Genomic DNA, 25,139 nt, shown 5'->3' on the forward strand with positions numbered 1-25,139 from the left:
CTGTTAAGCAAGGATCTACCCAAAGTCCTGATCTGAACCTCTCGACTTCTTTACGCTGCCTTCCTTTCTCCTCCACGCATCCCAGTGATAGTTTAATTAAAGCTGGCTCCAAGAGCCCTCCCACCCTGCCCTTAGTTAGAAGACAGGGACCCTGTATTTAGCACATCACAGCTGGGCGTCAAGTCTAAATGTGTAATTATCTGGCAGCTGCTCCATACTTTAATCCTGGGGTGGCAGAGGCATGCCACTGGCAAAGGCCGGGGCATCCCTGCTCAGCTGGCTCTGTCGACACTACCCTGGGAAGAAGACCATAATTGTCCTTGTTCGATTGTCTTCTTCGCCGCCCTTTTGCAAAAGTTTGGGGTATGGACCAGCAGAGTCCAGGAAAATCTTTGCCAAAAAAAGGGCATCTTTCAAGAACGGGAGAAAAAAAATTAGGAAGACGGGAATGCTTTTAAGCTAGGCGAGAGGGAATTCTAGTATCAGTCCAGCCTATGACTTAGATGTTAAGGAGCCAATCCTTCTATTCGAGTGGAGAATGCAAGGTAGTGCTCGACTTACGACCCCCAATTGAGCCCAAACTTTCTTGGGGCGAAACGAGACATTTGTGAAGTGAGTTTTTTTGTCCCATTTTGCGACCTTCCTTGCCATGGTCGTTAAGTGAATCACTGCGGTTGTTAAGTCGGTAACATGGCGGTGAAGTGAATCTGGCTTCCCTGTCGACTCTGCTGGTCAGAAGGCCACAAAAGGGGATAGCATCAGTGGCGGGTTACTACTGGTTCACCCTGCATTGGGCAAACCAGTAGCAGCAGTGGCAAGAGGCTCCGCCCACCCGCCCGGAAGCTTCTGAGCGAACTGGTAGTGACGGGTTTTGAAACCTGCCTCTGGATAGTGTGACACACACACCAGGGCTCTACATCCATCCTAAATACGAATCGGTAGCCAAGCGTCTGAATTTTGATCGGCGTGTCCATAGGGATGCGGCAACGGTTGCGAGTGTGAAAAACAGTCCTTTTTTCCCCCCGTGCCCGTTGTAAGTTTGAACGGTCGCTAAACGAATGGTCATTAAGTCGAGGACTGCCTGTAGAAGAAGAAGGAGGAGTAAAGGAGGGACTCACTCGTAAAAGTGGGACTTGGAGATCGCCAAGAAGGTGCAGTCGCGGTTGGCCTTGATGGTGAAGATCAGCGGCTCTCCCGTGAGGACCGCGAGCTGCCCCACCAGCTCTCCCGGGTGGGTCACGAACAGGCAGGTCTCTTCCTCCGAATCGATCTTCCGCTGATAGACGTGCAAGACCCCCGAGATCACAAACCGGATGCTGACATCCTGCAAGACAGCAAGTCAAACGCACCCGTCAAGTTCGCAGGAAGGCCAAACTTTCCTGCTCCGGAGGCGTTGGAAGAATTTTTACAGAAGGATTCTTTTTATATTTTCCAGCAGCAGACGCAAAAAAAACAAAAAAAACAAAAACTAATTACAATCCTGGGTTGTTATAAACACAGAATCTGCCATTTTGGCCCAACTTCACTCTCGCGCCCGTTCACATGTTATCTGTCATGCCGCTGTCGGAGTCTGACTCTGAGATGGAAGAGGAAACGCTGACAGAGAGTGAGAGAGAGTGGTTCGGTTGGCTTTGGAGTAAACTGGGGAAGGGCAAAGTCGGGCTGGGTAGAGCAGGGGAGAGTTAGAACAAGGGAGAGGGGGTTCTGATGAAGACCAAAGCCCTGTTGTGGTCCGCCAGCAGCCTGCGGAGCTGGCAGCGGAGTCAGACAGTGAGGAGGCTGGGGAGGAACATGGGCCAGTCCTGGAATCTGGGGAAGGCCCGGACGAGGGCTCTGTGTCGGAGGCAGAGATGGGGCCAGGGCCATCTGGGAGCGATGCGTGGACTCCGGAGCTCCCAGAGTCGGACAACAGAGAGGCAGAGGAACAGGAGGAGCCTGTTCCTAGTGCACGCATGCGCAGAGCTGCCAGAAGGCAAGAGCAGCTAAAGCAAAAAGGACGACTTGGGAGTAAGGCCAGGAGATGAGAAAAGAGCAGCAAAGGCTCTTGGGCTCTTTGTAGGAAAGCAACATTGCTACATTTGTTTCTTGTCGGCGTCTCTTGCTCCTGAACTTCGTGGGATTTTGCCAAGAAAAGCCTTTGGCAGGGTGCCAAAGTAGACAAAGGTTGGTGATAAGGCCGAAGGACTGTTGACGAAGAATTTTTTTGGACTTAACTTGGACTCAGCTGAGAATGAAGTAATCCTCAGCTGTTCTAACAAAATATGTTTGTTTAGGACTGATTGTATCTGGTAATAACTACTTGGGCCTAGGTCACAACAAGCCCACCCCCTCCTCATCCTAGGGCATGCAGGGAAAAACGGAGAAGAGAGCAATGTGGGCTGCATGGTTTACGAGGGAGGAAAGGGCCCCGATCCCCTTCACAAGATACACTGGAGCTGGAGTTTAAAAGAAGAGGCAAACGGGAGGGACGGTTGTCGGGAACAAACACAGAGTTCATGCAAGCATGTTGACTGCTTTCTCTGAGTTCCTGGCATCCTCCCAACTGGTTTAATTTACGGCCGTGCTACTTCAATTCTGGAATTCCTTATCTTGCTTGCCCTGCCGGATTAATTACCTTAGCTTGCCCTGTTGGGTTTATGGTGGGAAGTTGTGTCTGCTTACAATGTTTGTGGAAGGGTTTTTCTCCAGACTGGAGAGTAAAGGGACGTTGGGGGCAAAGTTTGGAGCTAATAAAGGGACTTGTACTTATTCTCTGGCTGTGTTGCCTTCAGGTTTCGATGCTATCTCAAAATATATGAATTTCCAAACTGCCGATCTTTGAGGAAATTTTCTCTTTATTGAGCACAGTGATCTGTCCCTGGCTCTTTCACAGTCAGCACTGACCTTTGCCCCCCAAGCCCTCCCTTTCCAATCCCCAATTCTCTGTGTCTCATTGGCTATCTTCCAAGCCACTCTCCTCATCCCATCTCCGTCAGATCACAGGAATGTCCCCCCTCCTCCCATCTCCGAGGAAACAGAATCTTCAAAGGAATTAAGTAGGCAGAAGTTCAAGCTTCTCCTCTCTTTCCATATGTCAGCGCTGGAACGCTGACATTGCCCTTGGGCCACACCCCCGGGTCCTCACAGACGCTCACCTGGTCGCCTTGCCGTGACACCATCGTCCCTGCCGTGACTTGATGGAGGGTCACTTTCCCGTTCAAGAGAGAGAGATCCTAAACAAGCATAAAAAAGAAACAAAAAAGAAGAGCACTCTGCGTGGGGACTCCTGGGAGAGGCGGGGTGGGGTGGGCAGGGCCAGCCAGGAGTGGGATTTTGGGGGGGTTCTCCAAACTTCACAGAATCTTAGCGAAAGGTTCTCCCGAATCCCTGCAAACCGCCAGCAGGCCACCCCTGGTTGATTCCCACCCAAGTGTCCCCTTCCGCTAAGATCACTCACGTCCAGCTTCATCAAGGTCAGAAGGTCTTTCTTGGCTGCTTCTAAGATGGTGTTGACCTGCTTGGTGACACCGGATTCCTGGACGGGCGTGTCGTTCTGTGTGTAATGGAAGATGGCCGAAGGCATTTCGGTCACCGTCACAGTTTTCTTCGAGATGGGCTGGGGGGGACAGAGAGGCGGGGGCGGGGGGATAGAAAAGACCAGGGGTCACTTTTCACGCTGCAGATTTAAGAACATAACTACAAATAATCGGCTGACATTAAAGCATCTTTACTCCGTGACAAATCTTTCAGCTTGTTGAATGGAATGGGAATGGAAATGGAAATGGGAATGGGAATGGGAATGGGAATAGAATAGAATAGAATAGAATAGAATAGAATAGAATAGAATAGAATAGAATAGAATAGAATAGAATAGAATAGAATAGAATAGAATTATAAATAATAGAAATAGGATTAGGATTAGGAATAGGAATAGAATAAGGAATAGAATAGAGTAGAGTAGAGTAGAGTAGAGTAGAGTAGAGTAGAGTAGAGTAGAGTAGAGTAGAGTAGAGTAGGAGTAGGAGTAGAATAGAATAGAATAAGAAGTAATAGGAATAGGAATAGGAATAGAAGAGAGAAGAGAAGAGAAGAGAAGAGAAGAGAAGAGAAGAGAAGAGAAGAGAGTAACAGAGTTGGAAGAGACCTTATTCCGTATTTGCATTTGGTTTTAAAAAACAAATTGGGCTTAAAAAAACATTTTTTTCCTGGGCAGCATTTTTCCTGACAGCAGAGTCACGCGTTTTCTTCCCCAGGCACCAAAAAGGCTCGATTTTTAAAAAGTGGAAGCAACACCATTTTTAGACATGGAATTTCATCCCGAAACTCATCCTGGGGTCTGTTTTTGCATTTGGTTTTTTTTAAAAAAATTGACTTCAAAAAACATTTTGGTTCCTGGGCAGCATTTTTCCTGACCGCAGAGTCACGCGTTTTCTTCCCCAGGCACCAAAAAGGCTCGATTTTTAAAAAATGGAAGCAACATCATTCCCAGTTTCAGCTGGGAATTCTCAGCTGTTATAATAAAATAGGTTCATTTGGGACTAATCTGTGAATTGTAATTACTCAGTTAGCCTAGGTCATGAGGAGGAGGAGGAGGAGGAGGAGGAGGAGGAGGAGGAGGAGGAGGAGGAGGAGGAGGAGGAGGAGGAGGAGGAGGAGGAGGAGTCCAGATTCTTTCCAAGAGTGGTGATTTTCTTGGAGACATTTCATTACCCACCTAGGTAGTGTCATCAGTGCAAGGACCCCAAAGTTCAACCCTGAGCTACGAATATTCTCTTCTATAGGTCGTTAAACGCCGAAGGAACCGAGGAGGCTAAGAAAAGGTACCTTATAAGCAGTTGTGTCCGAGGAAGAAGTATCAATTTCAATCCGGTGCCTATCGCTGACGGCTTCCGAGTCTGATTTAGCTCCACCTGAGTGACGTACAGATGAAGGACAGAGAAGGGCTTACTTCACACTCGACTCCTCAGCCTTTCCATCCACCCTCTTTTAAAAATATATATATATATTTAGGGAGTGACCCAGAAGAGCGCTTACAGGCAGTCCTCGATTTATAGCCCACTCCTTTAGCGACCATTCGAAGGTACATTGAAAAAAAGCAACTTGGGAACGTTTTCCGCAGCACTATAGCGACACCTCCGTGGTCAAAGGATGTAGTAACACAACCGTGTTACTAAATGAAAAATGGCAGCGGTTCACTTAACAACGGTGGCAAGAGAAGGCCGCAAAAGCTATGGCAGAACTCACTTGGCAACCGCCAAATTTGGGGCTCCGCTGCTGGTCATAAGTCGAGAACTACCTGCACAGCTCAAGGTACGCTCCGGTTACCCTCTCGCTCACCTGCAGCATCCGTATATCCAAAGGGGATGTTCAGAGATAAGCTTCTTCGAAGCAGAAGCTCTGAGCCGGGAAGTTTTCCAAAATCTACAATTGGGAACATCGCAGGTGAGCTTCCCAGCCAAGGAATTGGCTGGCAAATGTAAACAATCCACCTTGAAAGAAATTGCTCAAGACAGCCAAGGTCGTATTGTGGTGGGGTTGGTTGGAGGTGAAGGCAACTGTTACGCCGTCTAAACCAGGATTGAGGGCTCGCTAACTGGGGTGAACTCTGTGGTCCTCTTTCAAGCTAACCCAACCCACACAATGAGAGGGGGAGGGACGGGGGAGGGAGGGAGGGAGGAGGAGGAGGAGGAGAAAGGAAGGGAGAGAAAGCAAGAGAAGGAAGGAAGGAAGGAAGAGGGAGGGAGGGAGGGAAGAAAGGGAGAGAAAGAAAGAGAAGAAAGAAAGAAAGAAAGAGGGAGGGAGGGAAGGAAGAGAGAGAAAATAAGAGAAGGAAGGAAGGAAGAGGGAGGGAGGGAGGGAGGGAAGGAAGGAAGGGAGAAAAAGAAAGGAAGGAAGGAAGGAAGGAAAGGAAGGGAGAGAAAGAAAGAGAAGAAAGAAAGAGGGAGGGAGGGAGGGAAAGGAGAGAAAGAAAGAGAAGAAAGAAAGAAAGAAAGAAAGAAAGAAAGAAAGAAAGGAGGGAGGGAAGGAAGGGAAAGAAAGAGAAGAAAGAAAGAAAGAAAGAAAGAAAGAAAGAAAGGAGGGAGGGAAGGAAGGGAAAGAAAGAGAAGAAAGAAAGAAAGAAAGAAAGAAAGAAAGAAAGGAGGGAGGGAAGGAAGGGAAAGAAAGAGAAGAAAGAAAGAAAGAAAGAAAGAAAGAAAGAAAGAAAGAAAGAAAGAAAGAAAGAAAGAGGGAGGGAGGGAAGGAAGGGACAGAAAGCAAGAGAAGGAAGGATGAAGGAAGAGGGAGGGAGGGAGGGAGGGAAGGAAGGGAGCGAAAGAAAGAGAAGAAAGAAAGAAAGAAAGAAAGAGAGGGAGGGAGGGAAGGAAGGGAGAGAAAGAAAGAAAGACAGAAAGGAGGGAGGGAGGGAGGGAAGGGAGAGAAAGAAAGAAAGAAAGAAAGAAAGAAAGAAAGAAAGAAAGAAAGAAAGAAAGAAAGAGCGAGCCCTCATGGCAAGTAACCACAGATCAATTCACCTCTGCTAAAACTCTCTCTTTCTTCAGCCATTAACTTCACCCACTCCGTAGAATCTTCTCAATTGCACTGGCACCCCTCATGCCAAACCGAAGCCTGATCAATGGGGGGGGGGTGCCCGTCTTGAGATATGCAAAATCCTTGCAGACGTGACCCCCTTCCAGATTGCCCTGTCCGAGGGCAAAGCGTCACCTGTGGTCTCCAGGGAGGCGTGTCTCTCCAGCTTCTCGGCCCGTTCCTCCTCCGACAGGTTGGACATCTGCCTTTTGACCACTCGGCTGGGGTTGACCCCGGAGGTGACACTGGCAACTGAGACCAGGGGGATGGCCTGACTCTCCTGGGAGGGCAGAAGAGGCATGACAAAAAAATTGGGGTCAGGAAGCCCTGGGGTTGGATGGGCAACCATTTATCTATCCGTGTATCTATTGTCATCTCTCTCCATCCATCTAACCATTCTACCTATTATATCTATCCACTCAACCTATCTATTCATCGTTCATCGATCATCTCTCTCTCTCTCTCTCTCTCTCTCTCTCTCTCTGTCTCTCTCTCTCTCATTAAATTTATTGACCAACGAGAACTACCTGTATGATGGAGGGCTTTAGAGCGGTGGTGAAATCCAATTTTTTTTACTACCTGTTCTGTGGGTGTGGCTTGGTGGGCCTGTTGTGGCTTGGTGGGCGTGGCTTGGTGGGCCTGGCCGGGGAAGGATACTGCAAAATCCCCATTCCCTCCCCACTCCTGGGGGAAGGACATTGCAACATCTCCATTCTCACCCCACTCTGGGGCCAGCCAGAGGTGGTATTTGCCGGTTCTCCGAACTACTCAAAATTTCCGCTACCGGTTCGCCAGAACCTGCTGGATTTCACCCCTGCTTTAGAGGCCATCAAACTCAGGCCATCCATTTCCGCAGCCATTTCAGCCAACCGTACCCTTGGGCAAAAGGGGAGGGTGGACTACAAGACCTCCGAGCTCCATTCCCGCCCTGTGATTCCACGTTCCCCCAAATTTACTAGTGTCCCCCACAAGTTTTCACTTACAGAACTGAAGAGTTCGGTGGTCAGTCCCAGGTAATTGTGTAAAGCTAGGAAAGTGACTCTCTGCAGCCTCACCATGATAATCTAGAGATATAGAAAGCAGAAACGATGGTTTGTATGCTTTTCCGTCAGTTTTCTTGCTCTTCTCTCGTTTCGGAGAGGCACTGCGTGAGTCCGGGGCCGCGTGAATCAGCCCGGCCTCACCTGCACGACTCTGACGAGAGTCTCCGGGTATTTCTGGAAGACGTCTTGAAATGCGTTGGCTGGGAGACGCAGAATGGTGGACTGCATCGCGGCTCGAGCAGAGACGGTTTTATACGGAGCAGGATGACCCTAGGAAAGAGAAGAGGCCCGACATGTTTTTGTCACACAGGTAAGTCTTCGACTTACAAACATCCGTTTGGTGACCGAAGTTAAGACGACACTGAAAAAAAACGGGACTTGTAACCGATCCTCGCACTTATGGCTGTTGCAGCATCCACGTGATCAAAATTCGGACACTTGGCAATTTTGGCACCGATGGGGGCAAAACCAGATCTAGCTAATTCCCGCGCAAAGCCACATAATTAAAATATAGGATTCTCCCTCCCCCTATTAGAGCAGGTCACATTGTCCAATTGAGTCTCTTTTGTATTGTTATGAGAAAAAGTCTTTGGCTCTGGCAACCACCTGCTGAAGTGTCCTTGGCTCTCGCCGTTCATCTTCTTGATGTCTGGAGCGCACATTCCATCTCACCCTTCCCTCCCTCCTGGTTCACTGGCAAGCGGTTCGAACGCGACAGGAGCGTTACTCATTTAACAACTTGCTTGCTGAACGACAATCAACAGGAAAGCCAGATTCACTTAACAACCGTGTTACCTGTTTAAAAGCTGCATTGATTCATTTAACAACTGTGGCAAGAAAGGTCATAATAGGGCATGTGACTAACTGAACAAACCGCCTTGCTTAATACTGGAAATGTCGGCCTTAAGTTATGGTCATAGGTCAAGGACTATCTTATAACCACTACTCCAATTCCAGTCACTTGGCTTTCCTGCAGCGGCCAAGATTTATTTCTACAGCCGCTAAAATGAACAGGTTTTCTTCTCCAATGGGAGAAGAGAGATGGAAGGAATTAATGGGTAAATCCCTCAATTCAGGCTGGTGATTCAGTATTTTTAGAAGCACGGACTGAAGCTTTGAGTCTCAGGGGGGGGAAAAGGAGAGGGAAAACATAACGGGACAAATTGAAAGTTTGCCTGCGTTATTTATGGCAGAGATTTTTCCATAATTGAAGGTGAAGGTGAGCAGGAAGTGTTTTTAATCCTGCAGAAAGAGGGTTATTGTTTTCATCCTTGAGCTGTCATCTCGCCTGCCCAGAAGAAATGATTCCTTATTGTGTTGCGGCTGGGCTGATGTATTGTGCTAATCACGGCTTACACGATCAAATTTATCCAATTTATTACAATTGGCTGGGTTTCCTCATTAAGGCAAAGCCGTAAACATGACGGACAGGCGACAATAGCTCGCGCGGCGTGTCCAAAATAGAACCAAACAAACAAATAGTTAGTTTGGTCTGGTGGTTAAAGCACCAGGCTAGAAAAGGGGAGACGGTGAGTTCCAGTCCTGCCTAAGTCATTGAAATGGGTGACTTTGGGCCAATCCCCAGGAGACTGGGAGTTCTAGTTCTTCTTTAGACATGGAAGATTTGGGTGACTTTGGGCCAATCCCCAGGAGACTGGGAGTTCTAGTCCTGTTTTAGGCATGAAAGTTAGCTGGGTGACTTTACGTCAATCCCCAGGAGACTGGGAGTTCTAGTCCTGCCTTAGACATGAAAGCCAGGTGGGTGACTTTCGGTCAATCACCAGGAGACTGGGAGTTCTAGTCCTGTCTTAGGCATGAAAGACTGGACGACCTTGGACCAATCACCAGGAGCCTGGGAGTTCTAGTCCTGCCTTAGGCATGGAAGACTTGGGTGACCTTGGGCCAATCACCAGGAGACTGGGAGTTCTAGTCCTGCCTTAGGCTTTGGGCAAAGATAAAGGGAAAAATATGTATGCAGTTCGCTCCCCTGGATTGAAACATTTAAACTCCACGACACCAGATCTTGCACGGTTCAATTGTGAATATTTTCTGTTCTTTCCTTTTGTCAGGACACACGCAACCTTCCATCCGAAACCCGAAACCCGCCCCGGCTCCGAACATCTTCCCAGTCCAAAAAAAAAAAAAAAGTCGCTCCCGCCACATATTTGTTCTTCCCAGCCCTGGGAAAAATACAAATCCCCCACTGGTTTCTGGGCAGCTTAATTGCTTTATCCCCGACCGGGTGATCAATTCTTAATTACAGGAGATAAAAAAGATAATGGAGTAAGCGTTGGCTGGACATGAGCTGGCAAGTCTTGAATACGAGCCGTGGCAGGGGGAAAAGAAAAAGGACGCCGCAGGGTTTTTGAAGATTCTGGAAGGCTTTTCGAACTCAGACCCACCTGGTTGCTGGAGCAATCAAGTTTTGGGAACACTCGCCTCCGGAGAGTGCTAAAAATGACTGTTATGCTAAGAGAAACGTGCAACGAAGAATAAAGTTACACTCAGGTGGTAGACCTCGACTTACGACCTCAACTGAACCCAACGTTTCTGCTGCTAAGCGAGACCGTTGTTAAGTGAGTGCTTGCCCCGTTTTGCGACCTTTCTTGCCACCGTCGTTAAATGAATCCCGGCAGTTCAGTTGCTAAGTGAACCTGGCTTCCCCATCGACTTCGCTCGTCAGGAGACACCCCCGGGACAAAGCGAGTCGGTTGCCAAGCGTCTGAATTTTGATCCCGTGTTCATGGGGACGTTACTACAGTCGTTAAGTGTGAAAAATGCTCATAAATCGCTTTTTTTCTCCCCCCCATGCCGTTGTAACTTTGAACGTCACTAAATGAAATAAGTGGAGGACTACCCGTAGCGCGTCGATAAATTTGGCTCCTCCGTTTTTCTCCTCCAGAAACCAAAGCGAGAATTGATCTCAGGGTTCCTAGCCCTTGAAGGGATGTTTTTGAAGCTCTCAATTTGCCATGGCAAATGCAGGAACCGAATTCGTTGCAATCGCCATCGGGTTAACCCTGATTGGACACACCTCCTTCCCGGAAGCCCCGCCCACTTATTCAAACCAAAACAAAGGGACAGAGCACCACTCGGAAAGCCAAATGGGTCGCGGGCCTCACCGTGATGACGTCCAGAATGCTGAGAAGGCTGTGCACGCTATCTCCGGCCAAGACTTCCTTCACCACCATCTCTGTGCCATCCTGGGGGAAAGTCGGACAAAGAAAAAGACACTGTGTGCTTGAAGCCAAGGCAGAGACAACCCCCTCATTGCAACCCTGAGCTCCGGATGTTCCTTTCCAAACATCTGTCCTTCCGATCTCCTCGCGGAACGCTCCTTACGCTCTCCTGGATGCAGACTTCCAACTTCCCGTCCTGCACGACGTAGATGCTGTTGTCCAGCTGTCCAGGCCGGAAGATATATTCCCCTTCGTGCAGCTGCACGAAAACCATGTGCTTGCACAGCTCCAGGAAAAGGGGCTTCTCAAAGTGACCGAGGACCCTGGGGAAAACAGATCAAGGGGTTTTTTTTTGGGGGGGGGGGAGAGAAGAATTTGCAAAACCAAGCAGAGCCCGAGACAAGAGGCTGAACTGTCTTCCTGTTCTGACCTAGGCTCCCTTAACAAGCAGGAGGCAGGAATCGGTCCCGGCAAAACCTCTTTTATTTACCCGACGATGAATTACGGTCATTCACAGCCAGCAAGGTTTGTCCAAACAGTTTTTCAAAGGAATATTTATCAACACAGACCTTATCTCGCTTGGCAAGCTGCCACGTAACTTGTTTCCAACCGCAGTACAAGGCCAAACTTGGCACAGAGTCTCTCAGAGTCACGGAACGAACAAATTGTTTCCTGCAAAAGCCCACTTCCCATTCGCTCCTCTTTTGTTTCCTATGAGAGGGGCCAATCATCTCCAAGGTGTGGCTTTACTCCCGAGTCGACCCTGCTTTCTGAGTTGTGCTTGTCTTCTGGCAGCTCTGTGCATGCGCACACTGGGAACGGGCTCCAGCTGTTCCTCTGCCTCCCTATCTCCCTCTCTGCCTCCGATGCAGAGCCCTCATCCAAGCTCTCCCCAGCCCTCAGGACTGGCCCAAGTTCCTCCCCAACCTCCTCACTGTCTGTTGTGGTCTGCCAGCAGTCTGCGGAGCTGGCAGCGGAGTCGGACAGTGAGGAGGCTGAGGAGGAACATGGGCCAGTCCTGGGGACTGGGGAAAGCTTGGATAAGGGCTCTGCGTCGGAGGCAGAGATGGGGCCAGGGCCATCTGGGAGTGATGCACGGACTCCGGAGCCCCCAGAGGCTGACAGCAGAGAGGCAGAGGAACAGGAGGCGCCTAGTGCATGCATTGCGCAGAGCTGCCAGAAGGCAAGAGTAGCTAAAGCAAAAGGGATGACTTGGGAGTAAGGCCAGGAGATGATTGGCCTCTCCCATAAGGCTTAAAAGAGAAACAGGGGCACTTGGGCCTTCTTCAGGAAAGCAACGTTGCTAACTCTGTTTCCAGTCGGCATCTGTTGTTTGTTTCTGAACTTCGTGGGGCTTTGCCAAGTAAGGCCTTTGGCAGGATGTCAAAGAAAATAAAGATTGGTGATTATCCCGAAGGACTTCTTCTGAAGTAGTTGTTTTGCAACTAATTGGGAATTCCACCGTGTCAGGCAAGCTGACGAGTCAACGAACCTACCGGACATTTTTAAGCATGTAAAGAACTTCAGAAGGCAGGTGGGAGCTCTTGACGTCAAATTCTGTTAAATCGGCTTCCAGCAGGGAGGGAGGTGGGTCCTTGGGCTGCAGGATGGGAGATTCCTTCTTGAAGCGCAGAATCCTGCAAGGGTGACCAAAAGAATCATTTACTGCTACTTCCTTGGTCCTGGGAAGGATCCAGCTCCTTCTTATCTGTAGGTTTAATGCTCCTCACCAGGGAAATATTAATCAATGTTTATCTATAGCCAGGATTTGGGGCAAAGCGAATAACCTTCATATTTCAGTCCCTGGGGATCATCACATAATCATGATTAACTTCATTGTGGTTTAGTCTAGTATTTTGGTGGAATAGAGTCAGGGTTCCCAGGAGGGAGAAAGAAAGAGAGGGCTATTTTTTTCTGAAAAGCAAGAGACGGTTTAGATTATTTTGGACTGGAAGGCCTCCAAGGTCCCTTCCAACTCTCTTAAGTCTGTATTTTATGGAGGAAATTATGCAGAGTTTATCCAAAATGCTCAAAATTGCCCTCGGAACCTTACCTCTTTGCCAAGGACAGCACCTTGGCCCTTTTCCGCATCCGCTGACGAGGCACCGCGTTGCCAACCAGCGAGTTTGGCAGAGTGACCACCTGCAAGGAAGAACGTTGCATCGTGACGAAAAGCATTCAGGAAAAATGCACCAGGCCTTAGGTTTGCCGAGGGAGCGACGACCGTGTGACAGTTAACACAACTGCCCCAACTGCACTAACAAAGATGCTGCACACAATTGCAGGGAACAAAGCCTACATAAATTCTAAAGACCAACAGAAGGGTGGAAATCGCTTGCAAAGGTCTTACTGAGCTTTGAAATTCGTCTGCAAAGGGAGCAGACCCAGAACTACAATTCAAGTAATTCTCAACTTATAGTCAGTCACCTATTGAATAAATAGAATAGAAGGGAAGGGAAGGGAAGGGAAGGGAAGGGAAGGGAAGGGAAGGGAAGGGAAGGGAAGGGAAGGGAAGAGAAGAGAAGAGAAGAGAAGAGAAGAGAAGAGAAGAGAAGAGAAGAGAAGGAGAAGAGAAGACAGAGTAGAGTAGAATAAAATAGAAGAGAAAATAGAGAATAGAGAATAGAGAATAGAGAATAGAGAATAGAGTAGAGTAGAGAAGAAGAGAAGAGAGTAGAATAGAAGAGAGAAGAGAGAAGAGAAGAGAGTAGAAGAGAAGAGAAAACAGAGTAGAGTAGAATAAAACAGAAGAGAAAATAGAAGAGAGAATAGAGTAGAACAGAATAGAGTAGAGAAGAAGAGGAGTAGAAGAGAGTAGAAGAGAAGAGAAGAGAGAAGAGAGTAGAAGAGAAGACAAGAGAGAAGAGAAGAGAAAAGAGAAGAGAAGAGAAGAGAAGAGAAGAGAAGAGAAGAGAAGAGAAGAGAAGAGAAAATATGAATTCAATCGTTGAATTACATTTCTTTATTGCAGCGTAATATCATCCTTAATCCATTAACCAAAAAAGGGAGAGGGAGTTAATTAATCAGTTAATTAAAGCAAGAGGAAGACGCCGTTCCTTCCCTTGGCTACTTTTCCTTCCGTCAAATCCGAGTTCCGGGGACCTCAAGGAAATCTCAAGAATGTATAGGGAGATCCACCTTTTTCTAAGGATTTGTGGACATGGTACAGGTAGTCCTCGACTTACAACCGTTTGTTTAGTGACCATTCGGAGCTATGACATCAAGGACCCCACAGTTCTCCTCCTCCTCCTCCTCCTCTCACACCCCACTCCCTTCTGGCACTGATGCCGCCACCTAGTAAGGTCATGAAACGTCTCCAAGAAAAGCACCAAGCTCAAGAGAGCACCAAGGACCGCGCAGTTTAATATTGAAGCCCAGGAGAGTTTGCGGCAATCACGGATTCAACCACTGAGGGTCACGTCTGAACTCAACCTAACCTCACCACTGAGCTCGGCTCAACTCGAACCCTTAACCCTTACCTTCCGCATGATCTTACGGCCATAGAACATCACTTTGTCCCTCTTGCGAAATCTGTACTGGGGCACGTGTGCCTGAGATTGTTCTGAAAAGCAAAAGAAGAGCCATCATCACCTGGAGGTCCACTTTCCCAAAGTCTACAGACAGTCTAATTCGCAGTGGCATCAAATATACAGAAAGGGAGGCGTAGGTTAATTTAACTGACCTAGGCTTCTCATTTAGGTCGATTTTATTGGTTCGTTGGTATCCTGCCTTTGTTATTTTTTTACGAATGACTTAAGGCGGCGAGCGTTATACAAACACACCTTTCTCCTCCTATTTTTCCCCACAACTACCCTGTGAGGGGGGACTGGCCCAAGGTCACCCAGACTGCTTTCCTGCCTAAGGCGGAACTAGAACTCACCGTCTCCTGGTGATTGGCCCAAAGTCACCCAGTTGGGTTTTATGCCTAAGGCGGGACTAGAACTCACCGTCTCCTGGTGATTGGCCCAAAGTCACCCAGTTGGGTTTTATGCCTAAGGCATGACTAGAACTCACCGTCTCCTGGTGATTGGCCCTAAGTCACCCAGTTGGGTTTTATGCCTAAGGCAGGACTAGGACTTACCGTGTCCTGGTCATTGGCCCAAGGTCACCCAGCTGGCTTTCATGCCTAAGGCAGGACTAGAACTCACCGTCTCCTGGTCATTGGCCGAAAGTCACCCACCCAGCTTTCCTGCCTAAAGCAGGACTAGAACTCACCATCTCCTGGTGATTGGCCCAAAGTCACCCAGCCAGCTTTCATGCCTAAGGCGGGACTAGAACTCACGGCCTCCTACTTTCTAGCCTGGTGTCCTAACCACTAGACTAAACTGGCTCTCGATTCTTGGAGACCCATTTCTGATGCGTTATTATGAGCCATTTATTATTTCCAACAGGCTGAGAAATCTGGTCTCTTAACCCTCCCAGCTGCTCCACCGTGCACCGTTCCCCTCTGTTACCCACATACGACGGGTTCGTGCTAAGCGGTCAGACTTACTCGATTCCTTCACCTTCTTGTACACAAAATACACCACGATCCCAATCAGCGACAAGGCCACCGCTGCGCCAATGGCTATCCCGGTTAACTGCGGACAGAAGTGAAAAGACAGTTCATCTTCAACCATAGGTAAACATGGAGCGTCTTTGACGCTCTCCGAGCTCCGTTGTTTTCTCCTGGACGTTTCACGACCCAATGAGGTCACATCATCAGCACATGGCATGGCATGGCATGGCTTGGTGGGCGTGGCATGGCATGGCTTGGTGGGCGTGGCAGGGAAAGGATCCCGTAAAATCTCCATTCCTACCCCACTCCAGGGGAAGGATACTGCCAGCCAGAGATGGTATTTACTGGTTCTCCGAACTACTTAAAAATTACCGGAAAACCGGTAGTAAAAATCTGACTGGCCCCATTCCCATCTATTCTCTGCCTCCCAAGTTACAGCTGATCGGGAGGAAATGGGGATTTTGTAGTAACCTTCCCCTGGATTGGGAACGGAATGGAGATTTTACAGTATCTTTCCCCTGCCATGCCCACCAAGCCATACCCACCAAGCCATGCCACGCCCACCAAGCCACACCCACAGAACCGGTAGTAAAAAAATTTGAAACCCACCAATGCTAGGGAGGTTTGCTAAGTGACCGGTCGTAAATCGAGGAGTACCTGTGTTGGGTTAGTAGTTTAATAAACTCCTAATCTGGAGCAACCAAGAATCAATGCTGCAGATTTGGGAGAAAAAATGAGCATCTCTATTGCTTCCAAACAGCAATAAAATAAAATAAAATAAAATAAATCTTATAAATTCATCATTCATCAGAGGCTCTTCTCTCTTCTTATGCAGTTTTGGAGGCCACACTATCCTCTTTTACGCGTATTGAGTCAATAGATTTAAAATTGAAATATTCACAATGACTAAATCGCTCTTTACATTCATGCATTCATAAATCACGTTTATACGTGATCTTATGCTGTTTTGGAGGCCACGGGACCAAAGCCTTGGAGACTTTGTGACTACTCGCGAGTAACCAGAATGTGCAGATTCCTGGGCCGCATTAATAAACTGCCATTTCCAGGTCTGATTAGGACATGACTAATCAGACATCATCATAACTTCAACATTTATTACAGCCATAATAATCCTCTAATTTTGGTTAGAAGGGAAGGAAACGCGGACAGGGAAATTGGGTGTGATATAAAAACAGGTGTTCCTTGTCTCGTAATAAATAATTTCCTCTCAGTCTTTTAGTTCCATTGTTAATTTATCTGCTTCTGCACATTCTAGCACCTTTTTTTATGATCATCGTATTTGATGGAGCAAATCTGTGTTTCCAATTTTGTGCAAATGAAATTCTGGCGGCCGTAATTATGTGAAGTATAAGATAATAAATTTCTTTCCTAATCTTCTCTTTTATAATTCCCAATAAAAATAGTTTGGGTTTCATAGCAAGTTTTTTCCCCTGTCATTTCCTCTAACCATTTTTGGATTTTTAACCAATATGCCTTGGCTTTGGGACATGTCCACCACATGTGAAAATATGTCCCATGTTGATGATTGCATTTCCAGCAATTTGGTGTATTTTGGGGGGATATCTTGGCCAATCTCGCCGGGGGTATCCAAAATTAATGTATAAATGTATAACCCGTAAGAGAAGATATTAGAGAAGAGAGAAATAGTTACTGTGTAATAGATAGGTATAAATTGTAGTGAATATAGAACTTAGTAAGTAATATATAAAATGTATGTGTATATAGTTCGTTAAAAGAGAAAATAGATATTATCAAAGATGCCAGTATCAGAAAGCTGTAAAAATGTAACAAGGATGTTAAAAATGTAAATGTTGAATAAAAATTATTTAAAAAAAAACAAAAACAGATGTTCCTGCTTGGAGCAGACACATCAATGAGAAGTCTTGTTTCAAACGTTCCCCAACATTTTTCCCAAACATTACCATAGTTGTCTGAATCCTCTCTTCTACAAATTGGAGAACTCGAGTTCGTAGGTCGGAGCTTGTTAAGAGGCTCACCTAAAGGATAAAAACACCAAAGGTATATAAACTACCGTATGTTGGAGAGGAACCAACATTTTCTCCCCAAAGACTTAGAGAAGACTTCGCACTTTTGAAAACTGAATGAAGCTCGGAAATGAAAACAACGGAACGATTCTTCTAAAGAGCATCCCTGATTTTTCCAGCCAATGATTTTAATCTCTGCTTCAAACTCCCTGCTGATGGTTTCCATCTTCGCAACGAGAGAAGAAAATCTCCTAAAGAGCTGTTTCTCTTTATAAATCATCAAGGTTTGGGGTTTGGTTGTTTTTTTTTTTTCCTCCCAAGTGGAATTTGGACCGTTTCAAGTAAATTGTACCTGTGTTACGATGGATCTGTGCCAAGATTGCCCTACGCGGAAGCAAGAGAGAAAAAATCAGTCTTCAAACACGCAGCTTGGCCTCCTTTGAAAAATTCTGGCTCCTTTGTTTGAAAGACCCAAAAAGCATTTCAGAACCAAACCCAAAGGTTTGACAGCAGACAAATACACACCCTTAACTTTCAAGGGTGGTTTGTGTAAGGACTAAGAGCTGACTGGACAAGCAATGCCATCTAATGGTGGTGGACAAAAGAAAAATTACGCAATTAAGGTTCTGCTTTTAAGGTCCAAGCAGTTAAACAAACGGCAAAAATCAGCCATGCAAAACTTGATCTTTATTTCTGTTCACAAAGCGATACACAGGACAAGCGCATTATTTTCTCCAAAGAGAAGCTCAGAAAGGGACACATAAGCTGCACATTTCAGGTTTGCCAATTTGTAGGTTTAATGACACACAGAGTCACCGTTCGGAGGCAATGATTCAATTTTAAACTGTCCTCATTTCGTGGCTGACCAAGACTTTTACAATTCAAACAAGGGTGCTGGCCAGAAAGAGCTTCCCACGCTAACCAAACAACCAGAAGACAGGAGAAAGGAGAAAATAAAATACAGCTAATTAATTCTTCCAAGTGAGTTTTGACGCTTTCGCCCTCCCCAGGCTCCAGGAAAGGCCCTGGAGCCTGGGGAGGGTGAAAAACAGGCCTATTGGGCCCATCATGCCATCGCATGCCAAAAGCGGGGGGGCGAGCGTGGCGGGGTTGCGTGCGCATGCGTGGGGGGGGTGGAACCCATTGCATTGGATGGGGGTTGGACTTGATGACCTCCAAGGTCCCTTCCAACTCCGTTAAATCTGTAAATCTGTAGAAGCAGGGTAAAACAGGGGGAGAGGGATGCAAATAACCAGCAATTATATATCCTATTTCGGCTGAATTGTGGAGCACGAGAGAGGTTAGCAGGCAGCGTACAAAGAATTCAGCGGAAAAGTGGGCTTCGAATTAATGGAAATAAATTCAAAAAGAGACCAGTTACTCTGGAAGTTCAGCAAGGGATAAAGAACAAGAAGCAAGTATCCACCCAAAAATATTGTAACGAAAATGCTTTTTGTTTTTTTCCTTCTTCCTCCCCAGGATACAAGTTAAAATTTTGGCAAACAAGCAGGAATGCTTAGACACTATGTTTCTGTTTAAAAATACAGTATATATATTCATTCCATGTGGAAACAAAGACATAATAAATAGGCAACCCAGAAGGAAAATTCATTTGGGAGGATTACCCAACAGTGGAAGAAACAGGAATGCTTTTCTTGCAAAGAATGAAGGAGTTGTACAGCTAGTCCTCGACTTACAACAGCTCGTTTAGTGACCAAAGTTACAGAGGCACTGAAAAAAGCGACTGGATTTTGATCACATGACTGTCGTAGGCGTGGAAAATGGCCATTTTCCACGCCTATGGCAGTCACGTGATCAAAATCCAGCCGCTTGGCAACTGGTTCCTATGTATGATGGTCGCGGGATCAATTCTGGTCATAAATCAAGTATTATTGGTATTTTTTTTCCTTTTCCTCCGTGACAAATAAATGCAATCAAATCACGCCAGTCCGTACACACAATCATTAACAACACATCACTTTGTAGGAGGAGGGGGTGTTTTTTTAATCACAATCTCAAACCCATTGCAACACAACTTAAAAACTTTTTTTTTTAAACCGAACCGCTAATAAAAAACCAACACAAATGTTAAAATACATGTGGAAAGAAAGCCGAGCACTGAAAATTCATAAGCAGAGGAAGTTAAATAGATTTAAAAGATTAGAATTAGGGAGAATATTGTTATACACGTTTTTGTATAACGTATTTGAAGTGATCGTCAGAGGTTAAGATTAGATCTTGAAAAAGGATGATATTAGATATGCTCAAGAACAATGTTACGACAATTAGAAGGATGTAGTAAATACTGATTCATTGAAAAATGAAGGAATATGCGCTGATATTAATATATATAGCACTAGATTATGCTTGTTTGATTAATGTAGTAATTCTTTATTTGTATTAATATGGGTTTTGTACCAAAATGAACGATACTCAGATGCCACACTGTCCAGGCAATGATATTGATTTAATTTAATTAATTTAATTTAATTAATTAAATGTATATGCCGCCCCTCTCCGAAGACTCAGGGCGGCTCACAATACATTTAAAAATCATTATAAAAAGACATTGAAAAATTAAAAAAACATTAAAAACATTAAAAACTCATTCACATGATATTGATGTATGTTTAGAAATTAAAAAAAAACTTTAATCCCACAAAAAAAGGATAGGAATGTGTGAAGGGAGATTCTGACATTAACCATGTTTTTGCTGGAAGCAGGATTGAAGGATTCAACCCCGCATAACCAACAAGAATGAAATTGACACCACTCCGGCTGGGAATCTTAGGAGTTGTAGTCCCATTGTTTTCCCCATTTTATTGACCGTCCCGACAAACCATTACCACACATAACTTCAAAGGAGCAAGCCACCATTAAACCACCAATAAAGGTGAAGGCGAAAGTTAATGCAAGCGTTAGAATACGGGGGGGGGGGGGAAGGGCCCAAATCTGAAATAATTCATAATCAGAGAGAGATAAAAAGAGGACAGAAGGGGGAACATTAAACCAGGTTTGCTAGAACCAGGATTGATTTCACCCCAATTGCCCACCCCCCTCCCCCAGGTCCACCCTGCCTGGCATATCCCACAAGACTGAAATGACAGAATTAGAAAGGGACACTGGAGGTCATCTAGTCCAACCCCCCCTGCTCATGCAGGAGACCCCCCCCATATATCCCATTCCGGGAAATCCACTCCAACCCAGGGCTGGGGATGCTGGGAGTTGTAGTCCCACCCTCCCCAACCCAGCCTTCCTGGAGGAGAGGACCCCGCTCTACACCCTCCTACTCTCCAGCTGGGGATGCTAGGAGTTGTAATCCTCCTTCCCCAACCCAGCTTTCCTGGCTGACAAGACCGTGCTCTATCCCCCCCTCCCAGGCTGGGGCTGCTGGGAGTTGTAGTCCCCCCTTCCCCAACCCAGCTTTCCTGGCTGAGAGGACCCCCTTTTTTCCCCACCTTCTCCCCAGCTGGGGCTGCTGGGACTTGTAGTCCCCCCTCCCCAACCCAGCCTTCCTGGCTGACAGGACCCCGCTCAATCCTCCCCTCTCCCCGGCTGGGGATGCTAGGAGTTGTAGTCCTCCCCTCCCCAACCCAGCCTTCCTGGAGGAGAGGACCCCACTCTACAGTCCCCCTACTCCCCAGCTGGAGATGCTGGGAGTTGTAGTCTCCCCTTCCCCAACCCAGCCTTCCTGGCTGACAGGACCCCCTCTCCCCGGCTGGGGCTGGTGGGAGTTGTAGTCTCCCCTCCCCAATCCAGCATTCCTGGCTGACAGGACCCCCTCTCCCCGGCTGGGGCTGCTGGGAGTTGTAGTCCCCCCTTTCCCAACCCAGCCTTCCTGGCTGACAGGACCCCCTTTCCCCCCCTCCTCCCCAGCTGGGGCTGCTGGGACTTGTAGTCCTCCCCTTTCCCCAACCCAACCTTCCTGGCTGACAGAACCCCCTCTACCCCCACGGCTGGGGCTGCTGGGACTTGTAATCCAGGCGTCCCAGGGGCTTGTGGGGAGCCAAGAGAGGCGGCCCTACCTGGGGGTCGGAGGGCGAGGCTCGCGCGTCCTCCATGGCCGGGACGGAGGGAGGGAGGGACGGACGGAGGGAGGGAGGGGGCGGCGGCGGCGGCGCTGCTAACGGCTGCCCGGCTGAGGGGTCATTCTTGGGCGGGCGGGGGGGCGGGGACTTCACACACACACACACACGCCCCGCCCACCCGCGTCACTTCCGCCTGTCAGGGGTGCCCTGAGGGGGGGGGCGGCTTTCAACCAGGTGGGGCCTCCCCGCCCGGGATGGGTGCGGTTAGTTCGCCCAAGCCTGGAGACACAGCAGCCGAGGAAACGTCACGGCGGAGGAATGAGGCTCAGGGAGTGGCTTTCATCCTAGGCAGCCACAGAGTCGCGAAGGGACCCCCGGAAGGTCATCTAGTCCAACCCCCTCACGGCAGGGATTCCAATTTCCTGTGGGGGGAGGGAGGGGGGAGGGAGGGAGGGAGGCAACTCCCATAATACCCCCCCCAGCCCGTCCCGGAATCCCCAAACCTGGAAGAATAAGAGTGGAGTACAGCACAATGCAATACAATACAATAATACAATACAATAAAGAAGGAAATACATAAAGAGAAAGACAGTGCAATACAATACAGAATAGAATAGAATAGAATAGAATAGAATAGAATAGAATAGAATAGAATAGAATAGAATAGAATAGAATAGAATAGAATAGAAAATATGGAATGGAATGAAATGGAATAGAATATGCAATAAATACATAAAAGAATACAATACATACTACAATAGAATACATACTACAATAGAATACATACTACAATAGAATACATAATACAATAGAATACATAATAGAATGCAATACAATACAATGTACAACACAATACAATACATAACGGAATACAATAGAATACATAATAGAATAGAATACAATGCATAAAAGAATACAATACATAATACAATAGAATACATAATAGAATGCAATACAATACATAACGGAATACAATACAATACATAATACAATACAATACATAATGCAATAGAATACATAATACAAAGAAATACAATACATAATACAATAGAATACATAATACAATACAATAGAATAAATAATACAATAGAATACATAATACAATACAATAGAATACATTACAATACATAATACAATAGAATACATAATACAATACAATATATAACACAATACAATACATAATAGAATACAATATATAACAATACAATACATAATACAATAGAATACATAAGACAATACAATAGAATACATAATGCAATTCATAATACAATAGAATACATAATACAATACAATACAATACATAACAGAATGCAATACATAATACAATACAATACATAATAGAATACAATATATAACACAATACAATACATAATAGAATACAATACAAAACATAAAATACAATACAACACATGAGAATACAGTACAATACATAGGATTGAATTGAATCGAATTGAATTGAGAAATGGAAATAATAGCAATAATACTAGAAATAGAATAACAAGAGTGGGAAGGGACTTTGGAGGTCTTCTAGTCCAACCCCCTGCTCAGGCAGGAAACCCTACACCATTGCAGAGAAATAGTTGTGCAATCTCTTCTTGCAAACTTCCAGTGTTGAAACTTTCAGTTTCCAAAGCTGATCGACCTCGCAGGGTTGTTGTTGTACTGTTCCTCCCAACGTGGGCTGTTTTAAGTACAATTAGGATTGCCCATCATCCCCACCCAGCAGCAGCCCGTTTGTTGAAGTCCCTCTGGAGGGGTGGCTGCGGACTATAAACGGGCTATAAAAAAAACCAATAAAGGCGGAATAAAAATATAATTGATAATAAAAGGCGGGTTCTAAATTAATAATATTTTTTTAAAAAAAATATCTTTATTCGCCGCAGCCGCATCTCTCTTCACTTTTACGTAGCTCTATGCTCACGGGCTTCCCCCGCCGAGCAGGAGGAATCCCGAACCAAACTCCCAATCAGGAGACAATTCCCCACGGTGGGCGTGACCAACGGCCAAAAAAAAAAAAAAAAACCCGGCCTCTTGGATCCGATTGGTTCAAACCCCACCCTATCCAAACGGGTCTTGAGTACGGGAGAGGCGGATTGGTTGGGAGCGTCCGGACGGCCCAATGGCAAGCGGCGATGTTGCGGAGGTGAGGGCCTGCTGAAGCCTTTCCGCAGTAGTTCGCTATGGGTCTCCTGAGCGAGGTGACGCGAGGCCTGGTCCGGGGCGCCGACCGTATGTCGGCTTGGACGAGCAAGCGGGGCCCGCGGACCTTTTTCAAGAGCCGCGGCTGCAAAGTCTTCGGCTCCATCACGCCGAGTCGCAAGTTCCGCCTGATAAAGGACCAGGTGCCGGTGCTGATGGTGCCTGACCTGACGGGCTTCAAGCTCAAGGCCTACGTCTCCTACCGGGCGCCCGCGGGCAGCGAGCCGCCCTTGACCGCCCGCGCTCTCTTCCAGCGGACCGCCGCGCCTCTCATCGAGAAGGACGTCAAGGAAGGCTCCTTCGACCCCGACGCCCTGGAGAAGTACGGCTTCGAGAAGAGCCAGGAGGGGAAGCTTTTCAAGCTCTTCCCCAAGAACTTCGTGCGCTAGTGGGTGGAAGGAATTAAAGAAAAGGAAGAAAAAGGAAGGGAAGAAAGAAAAAAGAAAGAAAAAGGAAAGAGAGAAAAAGAAGGAAAAGAAAAAGAGACACACACACTCTTCCCAGTGGAGACAAATTGGCCCCCAGGACTGCAACTTTATTGAAGCCCTTTCAAATACAGGATCGAAAGCAGAGGGGGGAAAAAAGAAATTTACTGAAAGCAGAGGGAAAAAGACACAATTTCCTGGAAGAAGAGAGGGAAAAGACATTTTTTTGGGAAGAAAAGACACAATTTCCTGGAAGAAGAGGGCGGGAAAGACAATTTATTGGAAGAAGAGGGGAAAATTTCCTGGAAGAAGAGGGAGGGAAAAAAAGAACAATTTCCTGGAAGTAGAGGGGGGGAAAGGCAATTTATTGGAAGAGGAGGGGAAAAGACTATTTCCTGGAGGAAAAGACACAATATCCTGAAGGAAGAGGGAGGGAAAAAAGACAATTTATTGGAAGAAGGGAAACATTTCCTGGAAGAAGAGGGAGGGGAAAAAATTTCCTGGAAGAAAAGACACAATTTCCTGGAAGAAGAGAAGACAAAAGTTTCTCGGAAAGGGACTTATGGAACAGATGATTTTGGGGCAGGAGGGTTAAGAATAAAAGAGAATGCGGATATTACACCTCCCTGCCTGAGAAGTGTTGATGTTTCTGCTTTGAAACTTGTGTCCAGAAAAAACAAGCCTTCAATACATTTGTTTCTCTGTGGAGTTGTTGATGGGTCTCTGTTCAAAGAAAAAACGCCTGGGAAAAGGTCTTGCAAAGGGTGGGGAAATGCAGATTTACTAAAATGATGGGGATTCTGGCTATGGAGTTTAGGTACTGAATTTGGTGGGGAGGAAGGGCTCCTGTTTTCTGCGCTGCTTAGATTTAAATTAAAAAATGAAATGATCCTTTTCACAAAAGTTTAAAAAAAATACAGGAATTAGCATACCTTCGAGCTCTTGTATGTTCAGGGAATGAACTACAATTCTTAAACCTGACTTGGGTCTTAGCTATGATTTCCTCAATTGGTTATATCAGGGGTCAGCAACCTGCGGCTCTGGAGCCGCATGTGGCTCTTTCACCCCTCTGCTGTGGCTCCATCACTCAAAATATGCATCACAACCGCCAATGTGTGACACCCACCGGCATTTATTGAGCTTTTCAACCCCCGGTAGGTCAACCATGGATAAATCCAAGAAAAGTTTCAGAAGAAAACAGAACGTTTAATTCAA

At 46.6% G+C, this 25,139-nt stretch overlaps 2 protein-coding genes across 4 annotated transcripts in view; one reads left to right on the top strand and one right to left on the bottom strand.

Moving 5' to 3' along the window:
- The window catches only part of PNPLA7 (patatin like phospholipase domain containing 7), a 69,621-nt gene extending 48,228 nt beyond the window's left edge, over nt 1-21,393 (bottom strand). Inside the window, exons 1-16 of one of the 3 annotated variants that reach the window (XM_070955468.1) lie at nt 21,298-21,393; nt 17,210-17,284; nt 15,261-15,348; nt 14,248-14,330; nt 12,822-12,910; nt 12,265-12,405; nt 10,932-11,091; nt 10,712-10,792; nt 7,731-7,859; nt 7,530-7,610; nt 6,682-6,826; nt 5,317-5,400; nt 4,804-4,889; nt 3,437-3,595; nt 3,135-3,212; nt 1,119-1,324 (exon numbers count right to left, since the gene is read on the bottom strand). In XM_070955468.1, coding sequence (XP_070811569.1) covers nt 1,119-1,324; nt 3,135-3,212; nt 3,437-3,595; nt 4,804-4,889; nt 5,317-5,400; nt 6,682-6,826; nt 7,530-7,610; nt 7,731-7,859; nt 10,712-10,792; nt 10,932-11,091; nt 12,265-12,405; nt 12,822-12,910; nt 14,248-14,330; nt 15,261-15,348; nt 17,210-17,284; nt 21,298-21,333 — 1,721 coding nt within the window. In that variant the 5' untranslated portion in view covers nt 21,334-21,393. Of the gene's footprint in view, nt 1-1,118; nt 1,325-3,134; nt 3,213-3,436; nt 3,596-4,803; nt 4,890-5,316; nt 5,401-6,681; nt 6,827-7,529; nt 7,611-7,730; nt 7,860-10,711; nt 10,793-10,931; nt 11,092-12,264; nt 12,406-12,821; nt 12,911-14,247; nt 14,331-15,260; nt 15,349-17,209; nt 17,285-17,624; nt 17,631-21,297 lie in introns of those variants that run through there. The other 2 variants (XM_070955467.1, XM_070955469.1) reach the window with 2 other exon arrangements.
- A 2,058-nt stretch (nt 21,394-23,451) lies between these two features.
- MRPL41 (mitochondrial ribosomal protein L41) lies at nt 23,452-24,630 on the top strand. The gene has a single exon (XM_070955792.1). The coding sequence runs from the start codon at nt 23,481-23,483 to the stop codon at nt 23,886-23,888; it is 408 nt and encodes a 135-aa protein (XP_070811893.1). The 5' UTR covers nt 23,452-23,480; the 3' UTR covers nt 23,889-24,630.
- The last annotated feature ends 509 nt before the right edge of the window (nt 24,631-25,139 follow it).

The sequence above is a fragment of the Pituophis catenifer genome, unplaced genomic scaffold (genome assembly GCF_029215685.1).
Source record: "Pituophis catenifer annectens isolate HBS135680 unplaced genomic scaffold, rPitCat1.0.hap2 SCAF_17, whole genome shotgun sequence".
In the NCBI taxonomy this organism is placed as follows: domain Eukaryota; kingdom Metazoa; phylum Chordata; class Lepidosauria; order Squamata; family Colubridae; genus Pituophis; species Pituophis catenifer.

What these genes read in the sequence shown, in the direction of transcription:
- MRPL41 (XM_070955792.1), top strand. Translation starts at nt 23,481, where the DNA reads ATGGGTCTCCTGAGCGAGGTGACGCGAGGCCTGGTCCGGGGCGCCGAC.